Source organism: Morone saxatilis, unplaced genomic scaffold (genome assembly GCF_004916995.1).
Source record: "Morone saxatilis isolate NCDOM2014 unplaced genomic scaffold, NCSU_SB_2.0 Contig16, whole genome shotgun sequence".
Lineage (NCBI taxonomy): Eukaryota > Metazoa > Chordata > Actinopteri > Moronidae > Morone > Morone saxatilis.
Genome location: NW_023339718.1, coordinates 2317553 through 2340795, shown reverse-complemented (window position 1 = coordinate 2340795; position 23243 = coordinate 2317553). Strand labels below are relative to the sequence as shown.

General features: G+C 42.7%; 1 protein-coding gene across 3 annotated transcripts in view; it reads left to right on the top strand.

The window, feature by feature from the left end:
- Positions 1–23243, top strand: part of LOC118325524 (tetratricopeptide repeat protein 28-like) — a 163439-nt gene that overhangs the window by 32837 nt on the left and 107359 nt on the right. The window contains exon 1 of one of the 3 annotated variants that reach the window (XM_035658233.1): positions 16124–16953. The exons of the other annotated variants lie outside the window; for them this stretch is intronic. Coding sequence (XP_035514126.1) covers positions 16927–16953 — 27 coding nt within the window. The 5' untranslated portion in view covers positions 16124–16926. Of the gene's footprint in view, positions 1–16123; positions 16954–23243 lie in introns of those variants that run through there. 3 annotated transcript variants of the gene reach the window in all.

Here is a 23243-nt window from a genome sequence, read left to right as displayed (position 1 = left end):
GGAACGGCTGTGAAAAAAGGGTGAGAAGGGGGGCTGCAGTCAATAACTGATCAATATCAGCCCAGATGCCACTGTCAAACACGTCAATAGAGTTTCTCCAACGGTGGTTTTTATCCCCCACTGTGTATTAACTGCCTTATGTCAGCCCACAGGGCTTTTAAAAATTACCCTCCTTGCTTTATCTGTCCTGTCTATGCAGATGTGAGTGTCCATAGGTTGCTGCTGTTGAGAAGGGACAGCATGGACTGGGCCATCGTGCAATTGTGATTATTGAACTGGCTATTGGGGTGGTAATTGCACATCACCACTTCTCTTAATTTGCACAGGACTACGGCTGCTGAACTGAAGCTGTTCTGTTTCTTACTACTTCCAATTTGAAAGTACATTTCAGTGGGGGGGTGCGTGTTAAAATGATTTTCAGCAGCCAATATGACGTTCGTGTTTTATACTTGAAAACTGCCTATTTTCTGGTGGAGGTGCTGAATCTGGCGTCCCATTTTTATTTGTTTTTGTTGCAAGACCAGAAAATTTAGAATGGAATAATTATACCACAAATAAAGAGCCATTTAATTAAGTGTGCAGAATAACAATCAAGGCAGCGTATCGTATCTCTCTCAGTGGAATCTTTCCCCGTCTCATGCATCTTTGTTGGATTGGCCTCTTGCCTACTCAGTTAGTCAAATATCTGACTAAACTTGTAAATGATGCTATGAAAAGTACAACCACGGGTATGTTTTTACCTTTTGAACTTTGCATAGAGGCCTAACAACAACATAAGGTTGAATTTACACAATCCCCGCCCACCAAACTGTGCTGAAATACAGCTTTGAAGTTCCCTTTTAGTCTCTCCTAATAATGCTCTCAGAAACCTTCTTTTGGCTCTGTGGGCGAGGAAGCAGGTGACAGAAAATTCCAAGTACCATCTTCCTGTATGTGTTTGGGATGAAACCCAAGCACGGAAAGGCCTTGTGTACAGTACGTGTTTGGGCCTGTGTATGTAGAGCTTTGGTTAAACCATGGCTAGGTTGAAGCATGGTTTGGGTTTGTCCTCCTGGGCTGCACTTGTTTTTTTATGTATCCTAGCCAGGCTCAGAGAGGAAGGATGGTGTGCTTTGGATGGCATCTGTTGTCTTTCCCTCTCCTCTGGGCTCCATGCCAGGCATGTGTTTGTCAGATGGCAGTGCTGGTAAGATGGAGGCTTCTAATATATCTTGACACATTCGCTTTGCGTTCTCCTTGAGTGGGTCATTTGTAGTATTATGAGGCGTTGGCACATTATAATTTGTATCTACATTCATCACAACTGAAATTAAAATGCTGCCCTCTGAAAACACATTTCGTAAGTTTAACATCAGGAGCCAGGAGTTTGTGATGATTAGAGACTGTGGGTAAAAAGATATTTAAAAGCTTTAGATACGAAATTCACTTGCCACTAGATGTCGCAGCATATCAGAACAAAACAATGGGCGCAATGGCTGACCAGACTCCATTGACAAAACCAGTAATTTTATGTGGAAGATAATCGTTAAACACACTTCAAATTGGACAGAAACAGCAGTCCTTCCAACACTTGCCAATGCTGTTTTGGTCAGGATAAACCCTTAATTCACTGAGTTAGATCTGAAAATATTTGCAAAAAGAGTTGCATTGTCGGCGGCAACATAAGCTAATCATTGGGAACAAATGCGCCAGTCCTTGTTTTTGCCAATGACAGGCTCAGATTGTTATTCTCTTTTTACACAGCAAATAGTTGTTTGCTGCTATATTAATGTTTTATATCTCGTATAGGCCTATATATAACCTTGCACTGAAAAATGTAATGCACATGGAGTTGATTGTTAGTTAGCCTGGGGCATGTCATGGAGAAAACAAAAAAAAAAACAATTGCACAAAAGCACAATTTGATGATTCATGCTCTCAGTTTAATAATTTGTGCACACAAATGACTAATTTCTCAGTTCTCTCAATTTATTATCACTCTAGATCTTTTTTGCCTCGTCACCTCTTGCAGGGAACACCATTGGCCTGTCACATTCTCTCAGCCAGATGTTTGCAGAAGATGATAAAGAAGACATTTATGAAGTGCTCCAGAAGCCTGAAGCTGAGTTTTTATGAACTGGATGATATCAGTTGTTACATCACAGTTTTTAGTAAAGCACCTGAAACTGCTGCAGTAGAGCTGCATGCAGACCAACTTTGATGAGTTCTCACATCAAAGAGGACGGTGTTGATGTAGATAATCATGTAAATGTGAAGTAGTAAAATGTTACATTCATACATAAAAAGACATTACCCTGTAGATTACATGCTGTCATGCTACTGGTATCTAGAAGAGGAGGCTTCACTCGTCAATAATATTGATAGTGAATGAGTCAGTTGATCATCCAATACATTCATCTAATGTGCGACGTCAGGATCATTTCTGGTTGTTTCATGCAGTTCTGGATTCAAGCTCAATCAGAGAGAATATTAATTACACTGTGTAAAATGTGAAATTTGAAGGTGTCCACTCTTCAGCTCTCTTCTCTGCTTGGGAGAAGCAGATTTAGGTCAGGGAGATTTGGGGGTGGCAGAGCAGCTGGAGAGCTTGTTCTGGACTGTCAAAGCTGCCCTGTATACCATCTGGATGGGCTGATAGTGCTGCAAAGCCAGTTATCCTCTTTGGAGAACTGTGTGGATCTGCATAGCAAGAAGCCTCAGATGCAACTCAACCTCTGGTTCACTGAAACCAAACTTTAGGCGATAGTGGCATACATATCACATTACTGCTCTCCTCCTTTATACTTTTTGTCACACACACACACACACACACACACACACACACACATATGTGCAAATGGGCCTTCACCTGTATTCACACATCACCCTCACAGACACAAAAGGAACCTGGCACCAAATGTCAGGATGTCAGGACTTTGGGAATACATTAACCATTCACCCTGAGGTCCAGAAAGTATTTTCCTGTTGAAACAGCTAAGAACAGTCTTCCTCACCTTCAGCCATCCACGTCAGTACAGTCATGTCCAGGATGACCACATTGTTCCCAAAGAGTCATCCAAGCAGTCAAAAGTTTCATGCTCAACAGCAGCCCTTTATGCTTTAGCAATAATCGGTACAGACTGATGACAGCTAAACATTTCACGCTGAAGGCTTTTACAGCCATGATTCACTTGTCAGATCTGAGAAGTGTAATGCAAGTTTGCATTCTAAGATAGCACCGTGTGACTGTTAGTTTGAGTGTTGAAAAGCATCAACTTGCCCCCCACCCCCCGTCCTGCCTCTGTGCAACTCACATTTCTCTCCGGTTCAGAGGGTTTCTGATAAAGCCAACTGAACAGAAATGCCTGAATAGTGAATACAGCTGATGAGAAAATCCCCAATTTTATCCCTAAATCCACTTCTTGTTGAGATGCCATTTACTGTAGTAATCGCGCCTGAAGCACCACTTCTGCTCAGTCTGTTGTGGAGCGCTCTTCCTAAGTGGAAGGTGAAAATGAACATCACACCTCTCAATTGAAGCTGTGACGCCAGTTATCATACCTTTGATTTCACCCCTAAGTGTTAATAAATGTAATGTCGTTGTTAATGAGCACATAATCCACTTTTAATGCAGTCTACTTGCTTGTGTTTTTTTTAGTGAGTGTGGGGTGTGAAGCCCAGACAGTAATTCACACACTGCTGTGCAGCTGGTGGTTTTAGCTAGGCAGTCTAATTGATCGAAGATGCTCAAACCTTGATGCTAAACTGTGGCTTCCCATACATTATCAGATCTGGACTGGCACTGAGGGAGGTAGCTTTTCTGATCTTATGTATTTTTTTATGTTTCATTATTTATGTATTCTACCATCAGGAAAACACACATGAAACACAATCGTCCTTTGAGAATGTTTTTTTTTAATGAATTTTATATGTTTTTGTGACTGTGATCTAGCTATTTATAGTACACATGTAGTTTACAAAGAATGGGATTATAGTTGTTGTGCTCTCGTTCATTACGTAATTTTGCTTATCTCCGCATGGGCCACACACTGTGTGCAGTGAGTGTGATGAAAGACAATGGATGATTGATGCACACAGAGCATCCACACATCTGTTGTGCTCCTCAGGGGGAGCTTTGAGGGATGCCCAGCCCCTTTGAGAGGTCCTGGGGTGTGGGAAGCTTCAGTTGGGACACAACGTGGAAACTCTGCAACTCTCAAACTCAGCTTTCACCAGCATTACATCATGTCTCGGCCTTTTTCTCCAACCACATCAAACGGTCCTGAGGCGAGGCCTGTTTACAGGAAAGGGCAGTAGATGGGCTCCACTGGGCTTTTGGTTGCCCTGAAACCTTGTCTCCTAGTCATCATGTTTTCCGGCACCTGTGAACGCAAAATCAAACCCAAAATAAATGTGATGATCAAAGTTTGAAAAACGCTCAGCTGCGTTACAGCCGAGTGATGTGTTCAGATTGACAATAGCTCTGTGTCGAAGAACATCTTATTCATCTCAATAATACCACTGTGTTAGCTTGGCACAGAGGGTTTTAGTAAATAAACCCACAGTTGAATCTGGCTCAATTATTGCCAACAGCAATGCAATGTCATCCTGCTATGTACTGAATCCTCAAATCAATTGTGTGCATATTCTGTAATACTTTATAGCATAAATGGTGTAATTTTAATCACTAAGATGGAGGATAAAATGATAAATGTGATGAATTTGCAGTACAATCCTTTCTTTATTATAACCAGCAGTGTTTTTGGGTCTGATAAGTCTTTAAACTCATTGAGCTTGTGAGGTGAGGTCACAAAATTACGATATCCCTCTATTCTGCCAGGCTTCAAGCTTTGCGCTTGTGTCCAAACCAAAATAGTTTGGACCAGTCAGAGTTCCCTGAGGAACTACTGGCAGCTACAGCGTGAGCTCCAGGAATGGTTTAATGTTTACTGTGTGTGGGTGTTGACGTGCCTGAGAAGCGACTGTTAGCGTAAATGCTGCTAGCAACAGTTATTTCAGAACTGTAGAGTATTTCTTTATTGAAAGAAGAGCGAAGAACGGTGCTGAAGGGCTGACATGATGGCTGATCACATATCCTGTGTCCGTTTAGTATAACTCCGGCTTTGGCTATGTTATATAGTTTGTTGATCTGATTGGTTGAAGTGCCCGTGATAGTCCAATCACCTGCAAGTTATTTTGTTCCTGCCTTTTTCCAAACAGTTCCCAACAACGACTTCCTAAGTGGTTCTGTGTAACAAACATCTGGTATAGTCAGGTCAGCCCGCATCTTGCTTCAAACAAACTGTCGGACCATCTCATGCATCTGAGGAGAGACTGAAAGCGTGAGCCTTAATCCCTATTTGTATGGATCGTAGCATTAAGACCACAGAATGCCACAGAGTTCTTAAAAAGAGATCTGTGAGGCAGTTTAATGAGGAGAAGTGCGTCCAATCAGAACCGGTATGGACACTTTTGGCTTTGACAAGACAACACGTCTTACGACCTGGTCTTTTTTTTCAAAGCTGTTTTCATTCTGAACACCTGCTAAGAGATGTTTATTCTATTCTATACTCACTTATGAGTAGCACTTGATCATGATTCAACTCCGTGTCCCTTGAAGTGATTCAATTAAGCTAATAATAAATCTAACAAATAAGCCATTGTCACATTAAGGACCACTGCATACATCTTAATATCACGTAGCCTTTAGTTATGAGTTGCTACAAATTTTTATTAAGTGCTCTGACAAAGGGGCATGACACAGTTATGGAATAAAATATGGTTGATTGGAGTCGCTGTTTTTCTGATGTGTCTCAGTTGGAGGGTGATAGAGATGTTGTGATGTGATGAATGCCAAATGGAGTCCGATGAAGTGATGAGTCACAGAGGAGTGTGTCAGCACTGAGGCCCAGTGAAGGCTGTATCTGTATCTAGTCAGGCTGGATACTGGAAGGGTGGGGGGAGGCAGGGGTGTGCAGCACAGGATGCGGGTGGTGATGGATGAGGACCGAGCAAGAGAAGGACGAGGCATGAAATAGAATGAGGATGAAGGACAGAGAAGTCCTGGTCGGCCCGGGGAGGGGGAAGGAGACTGTGAGACAGAGATGGAGAGACTAAGAGTGGAGAAAGAATGAGGGTCAGAGAAAGACTAACCTACTCTGAAAATTGCTGATGTTGGCTCCTCTGAGCTGCAATGTGGCTGCACGCTTAAATTTGCATTCACTCAGACAATATCAGGTAAGTGTATCAGGTAAGTATTCTTCCTCAACTGTCAGACCTGTGAAGGTCAACATGTCAATGAAGAAGACACTGGAAGGGCAAAAATCTACGCTAACACTATTAATAACTTTTCAGTTACAGCTATAGATTTATTATACACTTTTTAGGAATGATAATTTGAGAAACATTTCTTTTTATAAATATTTAAAGCTTTGATCAAGGCTGCATTTGATTTTCAACCTCAGAGACCTCTGCGGTATAGTGTTTGTGTGAGTATTAAATCTTTTAAATCTTTAAATCTATAAAATTTTAAAATCTTTTGGAGATTGCAACCGTCTGAAAATCAGTGAGCCCCCAGTCTCAGCTAGTTAACTGAGCTAACTAGCAGCTACAGATACAGTTATCAGCAGTTAGCGGTGAACTTACTTAAGCAACAAGCCCATCTGTAAATCATAGAGAGTTAAGGCAGAGATCAGCTGGAACACCAGAAAAACATTTTAGAGAAAAATTGCTGCGCCTATCGTCTTTTTTCAGAATGCTCTGCCTTTTTTTTGCAGCCGCTCCGAGCGTTTCTAGTTGAAAATCTCTGAACTTTTCAGAAAGGCGCTGGTGTTGTCACTCTCGTTCCTTTTCAGGCAACCGATCCTATATTAGATGGGGGACTCATCACCCTGGAAACCAAGAAATGGAGGAGAAGCTTGTTCTGGCCGTGTCTGTCTATCCTGAGCTTATAACCATAACAGAGACAGAAAAGAAACAAAATGATGCTCAGAGTTTTCTCCCATGTTTTGCTTTCATTTATGGTTGCACTAGCTTCTCTATCTCTCTCCTTTGCTTTGTTGTTGGCCGAGGGCGGGGCACACACATACACAGAGTGGACAGCAGGCAGCGGGTGAAGGACAGTGACGGGTTAAACGAAAACGTAGAAAAAGTAGAAAAGCGATTTCTACACCTTCTTTATCCGCAGTTAGTTTACACAACCACAGCACGCCTGTTAAGCAAATTGTTAGAAATAGTCAAGATATTGTTGTCATAGAAACAAAACCCACATGCAGTGTTTTTTTAGCACCACAAAGGCGCTTCATCCCAGCTCTCCCAAGCACCCTGCCAGAAAAAAATACTCTAAAGACACAAGCCCTTTTCCTGACCTAGACACCAAAGTTACACAGTGCGAGAACAAGGCCTGACAGAGGCAACATTACACGTCAATCCGGCACCAAATGTTTCTGCATGCTTCATTCGCGCCAACATTGCATGAATGAGCAAAAGAACTGGAATTCAAAATGAAGAGAATTATATCATGCTGGGATAGAACAAACTCAGCGGGTGGCGTGATTCACAATTTTTTTTTCTACCTTATTTCAAGAATCTTCCTCAAGATTAAGCACATTCATATGTGTCACTGTAATGTATATGTAATGATTTCATTGCCTGAAAAAGAAACCTCTCCTGTGTGCTTTTTTAACTGCATTTCTAATGACCTTCCAAATGGTCATCTACACTGGAAGTCCTGCTGGGGATCTGCGAATTACTGCTGAATTGTGGGTAAATGAGGCTTTCGTTCCGGCTGTGAGCTGTCATGATGTGTTTGAGGAAAGGGGGATTGTATTCATGCGTGCACACATGCTCACACACCACACTCTCTATTACACACACACACACACACACACGTACACTGACTGTGGAGGCAAAGACAGAAGGATTCATCAGTCATTGAGTCACGCTGAGGGTGGCAGCTTAAAGGAAGCAGTGTCCTTTCTGTCTCTTACAGTCCCTCTCTTACTTTCTCTCTCATCCATTAGTTTATCTGTCACTCCTCTTCCCTCCTCAGTACATCTACTACTCCCTCTCACTCCCCCTGGCCATCCTAGTGTGGCCTGACCTTCCTTGGGTTGTCTTCCTGTCTTCAGTGTGGCCAGCAGGGGACAGGGGCCGGCTGTTACCAGGCCAGCCAGATGGCAGAGTCTAGCCTGGGACTGGAGACTCGGACTGGGGAAAACCCACTGGCCAAACTGGTGACTGTGGCAGCAGACAGGAGCTCTGTGGGAAGCAGCTTCACCACCACCGTAACTCCCTCCAACAAATGCTAATTAGCTGTCTTTAGCATTCAGGCAGGTGAACTGAGAGTCCTGAGTTTGCGCTGTAGCTTTAGCGTAGATTTGGAGTCAGTTTGTCACCACAGGTGTAGGTTTTGTCCCACCGCTCTCACACAGTTTCATTGCGGACTCTTAGCTGACAGGAGGCTGAGCTGGAGTGGGATGAAGATGATTGGAGTAGAAAAGTCATACCGATGACAAGGAGGTTTGACAGCAGGGAAGGAAGCTGGTGGTGGTGAGAGGCAGCATGTGTTGAAGAGTTTGATAGGAAAGGACTGGAGTGTTGCTGTCCTTGGAGTGGAGTCAAACCCCCTACGTCTCCCATCTTCTGCTACATCAGCTCCTGAGCCTCTACATGATGCGTATCAATTGCATCAGTGGTCTGTTTTATATCTGGTGAAGTATTCGATGCACCTTGCCCGAGGATATCCTGTAAGCGAACCGTTAGTATCCCAAATCATAAAGTATGCTTTACATAACCCTTGTTTCAAAGAAAGCACAGAGCACAGCTGTTTGACTCAGCTACTCTCAAAACACCGGCTGCATGCAAATGAAGTCATCTTGCTGATACATTAGAGCGGGGCTTGTTATCAGAGCGGTCAGGGTGAGGGAGGACAACTAATTCTGGTGGGGTAACAATGGCGCTACTTTCCTGTAACTGAGCTCTCTGTATTCCAACCCATAAGTCAGGTGTTGAGATGAAAGAGAGGCCTGCCTGTGCTACATGGCTAATTTGCGGGATTAACACCTGTTCTACCAAGGCAGATTAATCCTAATCCTGCTTTAACCCCTTTGATCTGAAGTCAGACTGATTTAAGGAGTGGACTGGCCTAATCCCTTCACAACAGTGACCAGAAACCACCGGTACCCGACGAAGCAGCTGGCTCCATGCTGCAGTATTTACTCTACTCAGTACCACAACTTTGTGTTCATTTACTTTTCCTTTCTTACTCTGCAAAGAGATGGAGTCATTACTGAATCCTTTTGTGCATCACTCCTCCCTCTCCATTTCAGAAGGGTTAATTCACATTTGATGCTCTCTCACAGGCTTACATTACTACGGGCAGGAAGAACTGTCATTGGCATAAAAAGCCTTGAGTATTAAGGTATTATAGCCTGATCATTGAAGAAAAAACATGTTTTGTTGGAGCAAAAGCCACAGTATCTGGTCTGGCTTTGGCTCAGCCATACTTAGCTTTTATAAATCTCATTTTAACAACCACAGCAACCAAACGAGAGGCTACAGAGGATCTTAGAAGTAGTTAAATATTTGCGCAGTTATTTGCTATTAATTGTAGTCTGTTCAAAAGATCATCAGCCATAAATTGTTGCTTTAATGCTTTAATGTGCTTATTATGATTACCAGATTGTGGTGTGTGACACAGTGTGCATGTGTGTGGGTGTGTGTTTGTGATGGTAACACATGGATACATTTGATATGAGAGAGAAAGGGGGGAAAAAAAGAGACTGTGGGAGAATTTAGATAGATTTGGTGTGGTGACGATGGTGGGAAGAAAGGTAATTGAAAAAGAGAGGCATGAGTTTGGTTTTGGGGTTTTCTAAATGAGGGCCTAGAGATGGGTGGGTCTTACCACAGCATGGTTTTGTGTGTTTTTCTGTGCGTGTGTGTATTTGTATTCGTGGAAGCAGATAGACACAAACACATTTGAATTCATTGTCCTGCTCCGTCTCTATGTTTAGTATATAGACTGAGGACCACACAGGATGTCTCATGCGTCGGAGTATGTGGCAACGCTGTTATTATTGATCCTGCCGCAGACGTCAAACCCCAGCGCCTATTTAACTGCTGGCCTGATTTAAACAATATGCTGGAGCCTGTTTCATCCATGTCCAAGACCACTGAATTATTAAACACATCTCTAAAGCAAAGGTCCTTCTCTTTGCATAATGTCTTCACACAAATCTACTGTTGAGCGACTCCAGAGGATAAACAAGCCCTTCTTCATTAGTGTAGAAAAATAAAGAAGAGAAAATCAGGGGATGGGACTTGAAAGAGAATAAAAAGATCATAATCATATGTCTTTATTACACTGTGTGAACAATCATTGATTAAGCACTATAATGTCTCAAAAGAAAAGAGAGCTTTCAATCGCATTTTTATCATCACACACTGTACAGAATACAGATAAGGGTGTTTATGTTTTCTCTGTGGGGCTAAAGACTTACACTCCAGGGGCCTCAGTAGTAGTGCGTCTGAACTGTATGCATGGATGTTCTTTTATGTAAATGTAAGCAATCTTTATACCTTTAACCCGCAAATCGCAAATTAACTCCAATTCTGACAATAGACCCAGCAGTTTCGTCTTCTGATTAGCACTCAGTTGGAATTTTTTGTTTTAGAAGCCAAAATCCATAAATTTGTTTTTGTATTTTAATACAATAATTTTATTCTCTATCTATTATACCATTAATATTTCTTACTCATTGCTAGTCTATTTCAAATATGTTACAGCAACTCAATGACATTTGTAGGCGTGGTTAAAATGCTAGCGAGTGTGTATTGGTGGCTTTACAAATGGCAAAATGGTGACTGTTCAGTATTTCCTTGACCCGTGGTCTAACTTTCCACTAAATACCGCAAAAGATCAAGTGTGTAACATTTAGGAGGATCTATTTGCAGAAATAGAATATAATATTTATTGGTTTTGTTTTCGTTACCTTGAATTAGCCGTTTCTATCTACAGAGGGAGCCGGTCCTCCTCCACGGAGGCTGCCATGTTGAACGGCCATGTTTCTACAGTAGCTCAGAATGGACAAACAAAACAGTAGCTCTAGATAGGGCCAAACCTTGCAGCCACTTTAGTTTCTTCTACACGCTTGGAAGGGGAACTGGTCCATTAAGTAGTTTTAAAAATATGCTCACTGACAGAAAGGGAGACAGACAGACATAGAAGTTCTTGTCAGAGGAAATTAGGCAGAATAAGCACAGATGATATTGTAATTGAGTGTTTTCTAAGGCAGCGTTACCAAATAAACAAAGAACGTGTATGATGTTTTGTGTGAAACCGCCATGTTTAGTTTTCAACATTTAGAGATGTATGCTTTGTTGTTGCTCCAGATATCTATGCTGATGCATTTATTTGTTTACGTGCTTTTTTCTTGCCAATGCGGTATGGCCAGTTCTCCTGTACTACAGTCCTTTTCATTGCTTTCTACTTTTTTGCCATGGGCAGGATGTAGACAGCTAGGTGCCCCCTTCAGACACTTACTTTAACTGCTATCTCCTAGGGAAAGTCCTATTCCACACAAAAACCAGGATTGAACCCAGATCTGGACTTTATTGAATGAATGTTCTGCCTCTGTTCTGCCTGTGCCCTCCCCTGCAGCCTGACTCCATGTCAATTTGTGCTTGTAGATGACCTCAGTGTTGTTGAGCGTGATGTGACATTGAAATCAGATGATCCACCTGCAGCGCACATCACTGTGTAGACAACCTGCTGACCAGCAGACACTGAATTGAAGGCACTGAAGAAAGAAATTTGAAAAAATATGCTTTCTTTACACTCCAGAAAACAGCTTTTGTCATTCAAGACCAAATCATCACACTCTTCAAACTGTTTATTAAACTGCATAGTGAGGTGTGGTTGCCTCCAGCTGAACACTGACCCGACTGATTCATCCTGGTGTGAGTGTTTGCCTTCACTCTGTTCAGCAATGAGTCGACTCTGGAGATGAACCGCTCTGCTCCCTGTAGACAAGACCAGGCAAACAAATAAGATTTGGAATGGTTTTCAGGGCCCGTAACATCAGCCTTTGCTCGGGGCACGTTGGGTGGTCAGTGCGTGTGACCTTCTCATAGCGGGCCTCCCTAACCCCCATCCATCCCTATTAGAGGACACTTATCAGGGACAGCAGCCAGAGTGACACACTCCCAGCTGGGCTTCCCTGGAGAAAATGCTGTGCAGTGTGGGGAAAGATCCCCACGGTGCACTGAGGTGTGTGTGTGTCTCAGTGTGTATGTGCTGTGAGTATGGGTGTGTGTGGAGTTGTTCTCTGCAGATAGGACCCTGTGACTCTGAGATATGCACGGGCTCATTAATTAGAGGCTCTCATTATCCCCCCTCAGGCTCCAGACACTTAATCAACACCAAGCTCCAAGTAAGACACATGCATGCATGTACTTGCACACACACATAGACACGCACACCCTTGTGCACACCCGTCTCACATAGTCCACAGCAGGCTAAATTCTGACACAACATCATCCAAGAATAGCACTGTAAAAGAGGTGAATGAATGAATGCTGATGAGGGTTATTTGTTTTCAGTGATGTACGGCACAACAGAGTGGGTGGGTGTCATTGCTGTTTAACACTTTTATTATTATAATGTTGTTAAGCATTTCAAAACAGATTTATCCATCTGCCATGTCTTACTGGGGAAGCAATCTGTCAAACAGTGTAAATTATATGCTCATGTTATAAATTTCCGTGCTGGAAATATAATAAATTAGTTTTCAAGGCCCTCGCCTTTATGAATCTTGCATTTGGGTGACGTTTTTTGTAATATCTTTTCTTGAGTATTGTATGTATTGTCCCGTGCTTGAATATCGCTACAAACATATGTGCGTGCATGTGACATTAAGGTACATATCTCTGTGCTCTCACTGTGGAATTTATAGCCTTGAAACTCTAGCCCTTGTAATTAAAAGGCCACTGTTTATTCAAATGGGGGACAGATAGCGCACAGCGACACTCCAGTGTCGTGACTTAAGAGTCTGTGTGAAAATAAATTACCCTCAGACATTCAGGAGGGCTTCTGGAGTGTTGCTCCTCTGTGCGGTCTTTAAAAACCGTCCTGGCAGTTTTCATTTTTTCACATCTCCTCTGTTGCTATCACACACACTGCATTAGTCTGGACTAATAAACAGGCAAGCAGACATACATGCAGGTGAATGTTCAAGAGCTGTGTACAAACCTGTATTTGCCCACATTCGATGGGATATTTTCATGAAGATAGATTTCAGTTGGACGTTAAATTTCACTGGTTTCACAAATCTGTCTATTTTTTAAGTATCATAAGTGGAACTGATTTGCTATGTGCAGGCAAATTAAGACTCTTTAAAGTGGAAATGTGTCAGACTGAGCTGCAACATCAACCTACAAACCTCTGTTCACTCCAGCAGAAAATGTGTGCCTTGTGGAAAAATTGAACAGTTACAAGGACATTTTACTAGAAAAAAAAATAGTAAATTAAGTGAAGCAAAGGCTGTAGAATTCCTAATGGGTTAGCTCTAAAAACTATTTCCCTTCACATTTCTCAGGCAAGATTATTGTTAGCAAACCACAAAATAAGCCACGTTTTCCTTCCTTTGTGTCACATGTTAGTAACAATCAGTGACTCTAAAACAGTGTTAGTCCTGATATAGCCTGGGGAGATTAACTTTTTACCTTTAACATGAGTTTTGTGCAGCTAATTCATATTTATTTAAGAGTAAACTAACATCTTTACAGCAGTCATCTTTTTGAAATCAGCCCACAATCACAACATACAGTGGAGACATTTTTGAGGGCATGATTGGCAAGAACAAGAAAAGGAAGCACAAACTTTTAAACGGCTCCAAGTTGTGGAAAATGAAAGAGGGGGTTTTTGTTTCCCTCTGAAGGCTGGAGTCTGATTTCCTGTGCGGCTCTGATTGGGAAAGCAGAGGCACGCACAGGGAGCCTGCTTCTGTATGGAGATGCCAGATGACAGCCTTCACTACGAACAGACTGTTGCTGAACAGCACGCTGAAGTGGCCTTTGATTGATCATCAAACATGCCTTTTATGAAACGATCTCTTGTGTAAACCTGTGTTAGATGGTGGGACTTCAATGTTTAAGTGTAAGCATGGTGGTTGAAAGAGAACATAAATGTAAATAGTATCTTAGTTGCTGCCGTACTGTGCTGGATGGAGCACAGGGCAAACAGGAGCCAGCTGTCCGTAGGAGTAAAGGTCTATTTTCAAGTGAATCAAAATACAGATACTGTAACACAGAAGCACACAAAGAAACCCCCCCCCCCCCCACTTGACTACAAACGTGTGCTTTGATCACAATGCTTGACCACAGTGTCATTCTGTTTGGCTGCCAGCTGTGGCTGTGGAGGTAGTGTCAAGCATTTTGTTCATGTTCATCCATGTGGATTACCAAGTGTCTCATAGACTCCCCGTGCACAGCAGGGGTTTGTCCATGAGGCCATATGTCAGCTTGTCCCCCTCCTCCTACTTGTCTTTTGTTATCTGAGTGACCCTTAGGTGCTCTGTGGACCCCGCTGACCCCAAACAGACACCGGCTTATTGACCAGCCCACAGCTCCATAGAGTCCATTACCTAAACCAATTTGAATCACAAGCCTATTGTTTAAACTGATTTCACCTCACTTCGGGATCGACCTTTTCTTTAATTCACCTTACTTTTACTCTGAGAAAACTCCTCATGCATAAACAATAATGTAGTTGCTGTATTAATGCTGTCACGTATCCAGTGATAAATACTTTGGTTTTGTGCGGCAGCAGCTGGGTTCAGCAACAGTAGATCTGTTTTGACTGTTGATAGCTGTTCTGTTCTCATTCTGTGACTGTGGCAGCGATTGTGGTGAGAGGTTTCCTACCAGAATAACCCTGTCCTCTGTTTTGAATTTTATTCAGCCCGCTTCCACAATTAATAATAAAAAGTCAGTTTTTAAGCATGGTGAAGCTGCAGATATATTCTCACGCCGGCCAAACAAAGCCAATCACAAGTCCTTGGCGATGTCTTGCATGTGATGGTTGTGTGCAGTAAAATATTGCACACTGTACTACATGTGACAGCTGCTCTCAGAAGGAGGAAACATGCAAAGTTTACACAAACAGGGCTTTAATTGTTTCCAGTGTCCAAGGCTCAACATCCTTTGTGAATTGTGCCTTTTAGAATTCGATTTACTATTCAGACAAAAATAATCAAGGACAGAAGCATCAGAAGCCTCTCCTGATCAAGGCAGCAGATCACTGCAGCAGTGGAATGTGATGTTATTTGAATCTCCTCAGCTCTTTAACAACACTTAAATCTGTGATGAGCTTGTGTAGCATTGCAGGGTTCACATAGACCTGTTGAGCACCCGATGCACCTGACTTAATGGGTCAGACAAGTTTGCAATTTAATGGAATGCAATGAAGATCTTTAGTAATCCTGTAAGAGATTTTAGGTGGAAAATATACAACAAATATAGCACAGGGAAAAATCCTTACTGGGAAGTCATAGGAGCAACATAATGATTTGTCTGGAGATAACTTGGGCAGCCCTTTATAGTTTCAGAACAGATATTTAATTACCCTTTAGTTCAGTGGTTCTCCACCTTTTTAGGTGTTAAGGACCCCAAATGAATACACATCAGGCTATTTGAACTATACCAGGTCCTGCTACACGTTTCATCATGGTGATCTAAATTCTGTTGAAAATATATAAATATAAGATAATAATATATAAAATACATGTAATAAAATTTAGTTACATGTAGTTAAAATACCGTTATGTAAAGTACACTGACAACTTCCATTTTGTAACTAAATGTAGTTTTAGGAAGGTTACGCAAGGACGTTCCACCCAGAAATCACCATAACCATAGGTCAGTCTCCTGTACTCTATATGGAGCATCTTGGACTGGCACAGCAGATTGGCAGGTGGTTAGTACCTGGAAAGGTGTCCTTGAGCAATACACCAACCCACAGCCTGCTTCCTGTTTGGATGGCAGCGTCAGCTCAGTGCGTAAATGTAAAGCGCACTTTTTTGGGCAAATGTGCGTCCACACCGGCGGCGCTATGACCCTGCTACCTTCTGCCTGCTCAGCTCCACCGCTCCAAGTCCATTAACTGCAAAGCTGGAGGAGCGCAGGGAAGGAAGTCATCTGAGAGCCGTAGTCCAGTTTGTTGCTGTTGCAGGAATCAGGATTTCCTTCCAGCTCCTCACAGAAATTCCAGGGATTTTTTTTTCCTGCTGCTTGTACCCCCCCTCCTCCCTCCCCCTGAAAGTAATCTCCCTGCTTGTCGCGCTGTCTCCGCCGGGCTGTGTTTGACTGTTTCCCCTCGAATACTTCCAAAAGTGTGTTTCGGTCGCTGGAGAACGGGATTCGACCACTGTGATGAATATTTCTACATGTTGGCACACATCTCGTCGTCCTGTCGTTCGCTCTGGATCAGAGAGCGCTGGACCTATGCTGTAGCCTACTTACAGGGACGGCTTCGTTTCGAAAAAGTTTAAGAATACATTTTTCCTTAGACACAGTCCGGATTGGTTCTGGGGGGCGCCGATTCACCGTGCCGAGTGAGCAGGGAGTGGGTTCATAACGGACTCTTACTTTGGATTTACGCACAGGAACCTTTCCCCCAAACAGTGTCAGTCGACACCATGTGTCTCTGATTTATTCTCCGAGCTCGACTGTGGATTTAACCGGTGTATGATTTGGGTTGACTGCGCTGTCTGCCCGAAATTGCCGCAAAGCTGAGACTCGCACATCATCATGCATCGCTTCTTGGAGAAAATCTGCTGCACAATTGAGGGAAGTCGAGAGGCAGCATGACTTGCGCTCTGGATTTCTTTGAATCTACATTCCATTCTCATATAATATCTTAATGCTGTTCAATTTTGGTTTACAAATATGATGAAATGGCAGCCCCGGAAGAAGGTGAGTCTGTCTGATATATATATATTTTTCCAATTATTGTGATAAATAACGTTTCTGTGGTAGATCACAAGTTGGAAAGAGGGGGCTCGGTCACAGACTGCCTGTAACTGCCTTCCTATTAGAACCTATAGATAGTAATAACCAGAACAGCACTGTACTGCACTGGATTGTACTGAACTGGAAGAGTCCACAGAGATAAATAAGTTTCTGTTGCCTTTCCACTTTGATCTTTTTCGCTATTTATAGGCTCTTTTCCTCTCCCAGGCTGTGTAAATGATTTTGAGAGAGGCAGCAATCAGCTGCTGTGCACTGCACTGTATACTACTATAATAATATACTTGCATATCAATAGTGGACACTAAGGGACATAACATGTGTTGCTGTGTTGATCTTCTACACTCTGGCCTGTGTTCTGTATGTCCTGCACCCCTTAACAACATCAGACAGGCCTAAATTCTTTATCTGGACTAATCGAGACATCCTGGAGTGAATATCTGGAGTTGTGTTGTGTTATTGCACAAACAGTGTTGAATCCTGTGTAAGAATAAAAATAACCTGTAGAAAATTAAATATAGAAAGTGCACCTCAGCAAGATTTACACTTAAAAGTTTCAGAATGAGCTGGCACCTCCTTCAGTACCTACATCCTTTAGATTATTCTTTAAGAGGACTAAAACATGTGTCTGGGTTTCCACGGTTAGACATGTTTTTTTTCTTAGACAAATTTGTACTCTTCATGCAATCTCTTATTGCTCCATTTTCGTAGCCTTGGAGTATTACAACATGGAAAATATCTGAAAATCATCTGGGGTCTATAAAAAATTGGTAGCACTAAAATGCCAATGGTTAGAATTTTTACCAGCAGGGGGCACTTGTCTGACAAGAAGCAGCCTTCCTTTGCAGAAGTGGGTTTAACACTGGTCTAGAGTCAAAGAAAGAAAATAAGAAAGGACGAGCAACTATTTTCTTTCCTATATGAACTGTTTTGCATTATTCTAAACTTTCTTTTTTCCCAAAAGACTTTGTTCAACTGCAGCATAAACATTTGCAGGATGTTTTCCTTCTGGCTCAGATAATTCTGCCTTTCTTCTCAGCTGAGACATGATGATGATGATCTGTCATTATAACTAACCAGTACAAAGAGCACTAGTTACCAGTGCCAGAAGTAGTATAACCACTACTACTGGTAATAGGGAAATCCACTTCAGTGTGTATGATCTTAGGAACTTGCTCTGTCTTTGCCTAAATTAATTTCTGTATGTCATTTATTAACGTGTCATTAATGTGGATAATCTCATCCTGAACGATGAGATGAAAGTAAATAATCAAATCCAAGCTTCTTAATGTTGAATTATCAGTGAAAATAAAAGCTGCGAGCATGCCCTAATGATTTCTACAGCTGTGCAGTGTATCTGCCAGAATCATCCATGAGACCCCCCTTTGAGGACTAAAAGCCTTTCCTCACTGCAGGAATTGATTCCCAGCCACACTGCAGTCATATGTGCTCAACCTGAAAAAAATCATAAAAATAACACTGTCCTTCATGTGTAGATTCTCTTTTCATATTTTACTAAGGTGAGCACATCAGAGCACTAATTTTCAGCGGCTCTCATCAAGGAGGAAAATGGTTACTCTGTTTTGTGTGATGTTGATTAATTAACCTGTTGGTGATGTTGGATGCTAGATGCCTAACTATGAACACAAGCACTTGGAGCAGTAAACAGACCCACAGAGCAGCGTACAATATTTTGAAATGACTTGCCACAAGGGGTGATTATTTTCAAGAATCTGGTGATGTGTATGTGTACCACGATACAGGGCTATTTAATATATTGTGATATATTGTGATACTATAAGCGAGGCGATATATTTTAAAATCGTATTCAAGGGAAACTGTTACAGTATATAGAACACACCCCCATATGCTTAAAATTGGAGTTAAAAACATTACTTACTGTATTTGTTACTGTCCCTAGCTGACATCATAGCCCTCAGTTTACATTTACAACACAGCTATCCAGCGGTTGGGGGTTTGAACACGTCATGCTATAACAAAATATTGCAATACTGAAGTGTATCAATCTTTTCTTACGCCTCTACTTGCCACCCACGAAAGTGTGTGTGTGTTTTTGACATTGTCTCTTCACCCTGAACTCTGGTTCATTGCCAGTGATGTCCTCTGCTATACTCAGATATTGAACAAAGCAGGCAGGATACTGGAATAAAAACAACTATTGTGCTCCGCATTGTAAGGAAAGCAATTTCTTTAGAATGCCAGGCTCTCTTAAGAAAGTGCACACGCAGTAGTGTCACAAAAGATCCTTGAATTTTCCCAGGCTTATTGTTTATCATCTTTTCAATCTGTAGCTTCACTCCACTTGCAGTTCGATTGGAATCAATAGAAAGTGTGGGAGAATCAAATTGATTCAGGCTGAGTGTCCTGTCCACCTCCTCATAATGGATTACACTAATGAGTCAAAATTCCAAATCTGTGATGTTGAAGAAAAGAAAGAGCAATTCCCTTAATGCTGCTGGCAGATAGCTTATCTGCCCTGGAAAGAGAATGCGAGTAAAAAAAATTTTTTTTACAGGGGATTTGTGTGATTAACTTTCTTTTCCTGTAATTTTGGTGGAGTTGTTCTGACCGCCTGAGCCTGAGTGTCTATTACACAATGTTAAAATGTGGAATGGGAGACATGTGAGTAAAGCATGCCATTGACATGGGTTTCTTATAATGATCAGCCCAGTGATAATCAATGTTTTCTGCAGATATAGCTTTTTTAATGGCCTTAAAAGCCAAGTGCAGCAATTCACAGGTAGCCCCTTTGCCTTTCAAGTAAAGAGATAATTATTTTTCTCTTTGTGAGCCTCAGGAATGCTAACTTAGCTCTTGCTGTGCCTCATAGCATAAATAAGGTAGGGTGGGTTTACAGCAGTGGCCACTGCAGTCTTCTGTGTTTGTATTAGAGGAAGGTAAGCCTTAAAAAATATGGACAGTACCTGCCCTGAAGCACAGCTAACTCACTGAGTTAGGTAAGAGATGGCAGTGTGCTTTTAAGGCCACCAGGTTACATTCAGAGAACGACGAACCTATGCGATTGTTGTTTTTAGGACACTGGGTAACAGAAACACAGTTTTTTGTGTCTTTGTATGTTTGTGTATGTGTGTATCTGTGTGCACACAAGTCCAAAGTGGTTAGGACATGAATTGTGGACTCCAGTGGCTTGGCAAGTTTCTGTGTGTCTTATACCTGACAGACACTGAATTCAACTGTGGTTTTTCCTTGTCCATGAATGCATTTTGCAGCAGCTGAAAAACATTCCATGGCTCTTTTTTTTTTTGCTGCCAGATGTGTTTTTAAGTCATCATCACCCTATGTTATCTTGAGCAGAATTGCTCACAACCTGTTCATATGTTGGGTGGTCTCATATTACGAAGGCAGGCTCTGAATTTAAAGTTCACATTATGCCTTGTGGCAGTGTGACCAAGTCAGAAGGAAGCGACTGTTTGTTTTTGTGGTTGTGCCAGATGTTTCTGTGGGTTCCACACAGTTGACACGAAGGCTTCTCACCTGAGAGGGACAGGATGCCCTGCTCATGTTTCTGTGGCCAGACACACTGGGAGCTCAGACTTTTAGCATCAGCAGGCCCACTCTTACATCTCTGACCATGTTCATTGGCTTTTCACCTCGGGGAGTTTCTCATGCTGCTTTTCCTCTTTGATTCGGTATTATTTATGAGCGCTCCGGTGGGGGGAAAGGGCTATCTCTCCCCCCAGCGCTCCATCAGTCCATGTGACGTCTCTTGGCTGGCAGCAGCACAGCAGTTTTGGAATACATTTACAGCAAGGGAAAACCCGTCAGAATGTGAAGAGAAGCGCTAGAAGACACACATGAGGAGAGAAGAAAGTGGGCGAGGCTGTCAGTGGGGGAAAGAATCACTTTGGAGAAGCTGAGAGTGGTGGACAAAGATTGAGATACATCAGGAAACGAATGAATGGGGGCTAGATTGTGAGATTGTAGGAAATAAGGAGATAGATTGGTGGATATTGAGGAGGAGAAATGGAATTGCTGTAGAGATGTGGACATTGATGGCATTTGAGATGGTTGGAATTCATGAAAGTGAGAGAAAATGGGAAAGGGTTGGAGTGTAGAGAATAAGATGGTGCAGGAGATAGAAATTTGGAGTTTAGGAGTGAGAGGCCCCAGAGTGATGCAGCAGGGATAATTAATGATAGGGAGTGATAGCACCTGCTGTTCCTGATGCTGCGCAGTATTTACGGCCCAGCATGCCGAGCGGAACGGGATGCGGCTGCATGGCCAGCCTCCCGGCCCATCCTCCTGGGGCGTGAAAAGATAGGGGTGGGGGTGGGGGATTGGGTCAGGTAAGGAGGGGGGTTTGTGTGGGAACAGCGACTCAGCAATACAGCTGAAATTTATGTGCTGTACTCGCTCTGTTAATCCCAGTCCACCGCCTCCCATTGGGAGAACTGGACAGAGATGGAGGACAGAAAGAAGATCTTCCTGGAATGCAAGGCCTCCCTTGCTCTTACTGTGACGCAGTGGTCTGCAGTACACACAGGCTGCAGGTATATGCCTGGTAAGGTTCTCTTGGGAGTCCACTGTCAAAATACAACAGGAGAAACAATAGAGACAGTAGTGACTGGGCCATCCCGCTCTCATTAATCCTCATTCCTGGGACCGGCACATTCCACTGTGAGTGTGGAGATGGATTTTTGGATAGCAAGTGGTAAATGCAAAGATTGATTTATGTGTAGAACAGTCCATTTGTAATGTTTTCCTCCAAGCCTCAGAGCACTCATTTCTGATTTGCTGCAGCTTTCCTTTACCCCCCAGTGCTTCTGTTTGAGCAAATGGAGCTATGTTCGAGTTTATTGAGGTCATTGTTCCAGGGGTGTGGTCAGCTGCTCTTAGGGCTCAGGAGGTGCCTGCCTCTGGGTGCCTCCACAGGGACTAAAGCGGACCTGACTTGATGGACCACATCAATAGGAACACATTTCCTTGTTCTATGAGGTGGAACAGTCCTCTGCAGGACTTAAGCTCTATTCTTTTCATTCTTTTCATTGGTTAAGCTTCTGTATTATGCACTCAGTCTTGCATGTACTGAAGAGAGCCAGTGTTTCACACATAAGCTGGCTAAAACATGTTTCGAATGAGGGCTGTCAATGGCACCAGTGACACATCTCTTCAGCATATGGCCTGAAAAACATGCATACTTTTCTCTGTTTCACAACATTTATCAGGGTACAGCTGCCAAAACCGCAGTTTCTACATTCCTTTATAACTCCACACTGGACTGGTTCCAGTGGGCTGGGCGTAGTATCAGCTCAGTCCTCAGGCCCTGCAGCTGTCTCCATCCAACGCAGTGCTGTATGTTGTGACAGACATTCACAGCTAGTGTGTTCTAAAGAGGTCCTGCGATGCAGCCTGGATGGAGACGTGTGAAGAGCATCACTAATACCACCCTGCCTCATGCTGACGCCCCTAAATCCCACTAATTCCATCTCATCTTTTGTCAGAGATGGGATTCATAAGCCCTTCTTTGAAGGCTCAATTTTCCAGAAGTGTGTCCATGGCTTAGCTGTAGCCTTCATGTAGCCAGGACTATACATTCCATTCCTTGGATTGACGTTTTGGTCTGGCACCTGAGTGGTCAGTATCTAGTATCTTCTGGAATAGATTATTGATGATTATCGACTGTGAAAAACAAAACAAAAAAACATAGTCAATTAAACCCTGAATCTTCATGACCACTGCCCACTTGGATAAATGGCACATGAGAGTGCAAGAGAGAGGCAAACAAGATTAGTCTGAGACTCTCTCTCTCTCTCTCTCTCTCTCCACTTTACTCTTAAAGAAGTAGGTGCTGTGCAGTGTTTTTGCAGTCAAACAGTGTAGCACAGACACACACAAACGGCCTCAGCAGAGTGCTTCTCCAGGGGTCACAGAAACAACAAAGCCCAGAGCAGATTGTTTTAGTTCCCCTCACCGTCACTCTGGCCTATCTGGCCCTGCCTCTCCTTACTTTTCCTGCCATGCTGAATGTGGTGAGGGAAGCTAAGAAAGGTTTTTACTGCTGGCTGTAAAATCCTGCAGGAAGGAAGGAGAAATGGTGCCGAGCACGACCCACTGAGCCTTTTCCATCTTTGTCTCTCAGGGTTTGGTTTAGCTGCTGTTCCCTCTTGTAAGTTTGGATTTATTTATATGAGGCTTATACTGGGATACTTATGTCAGGCATATGTTTATAGCTGCTAAGATATGTGGGCTGGGAG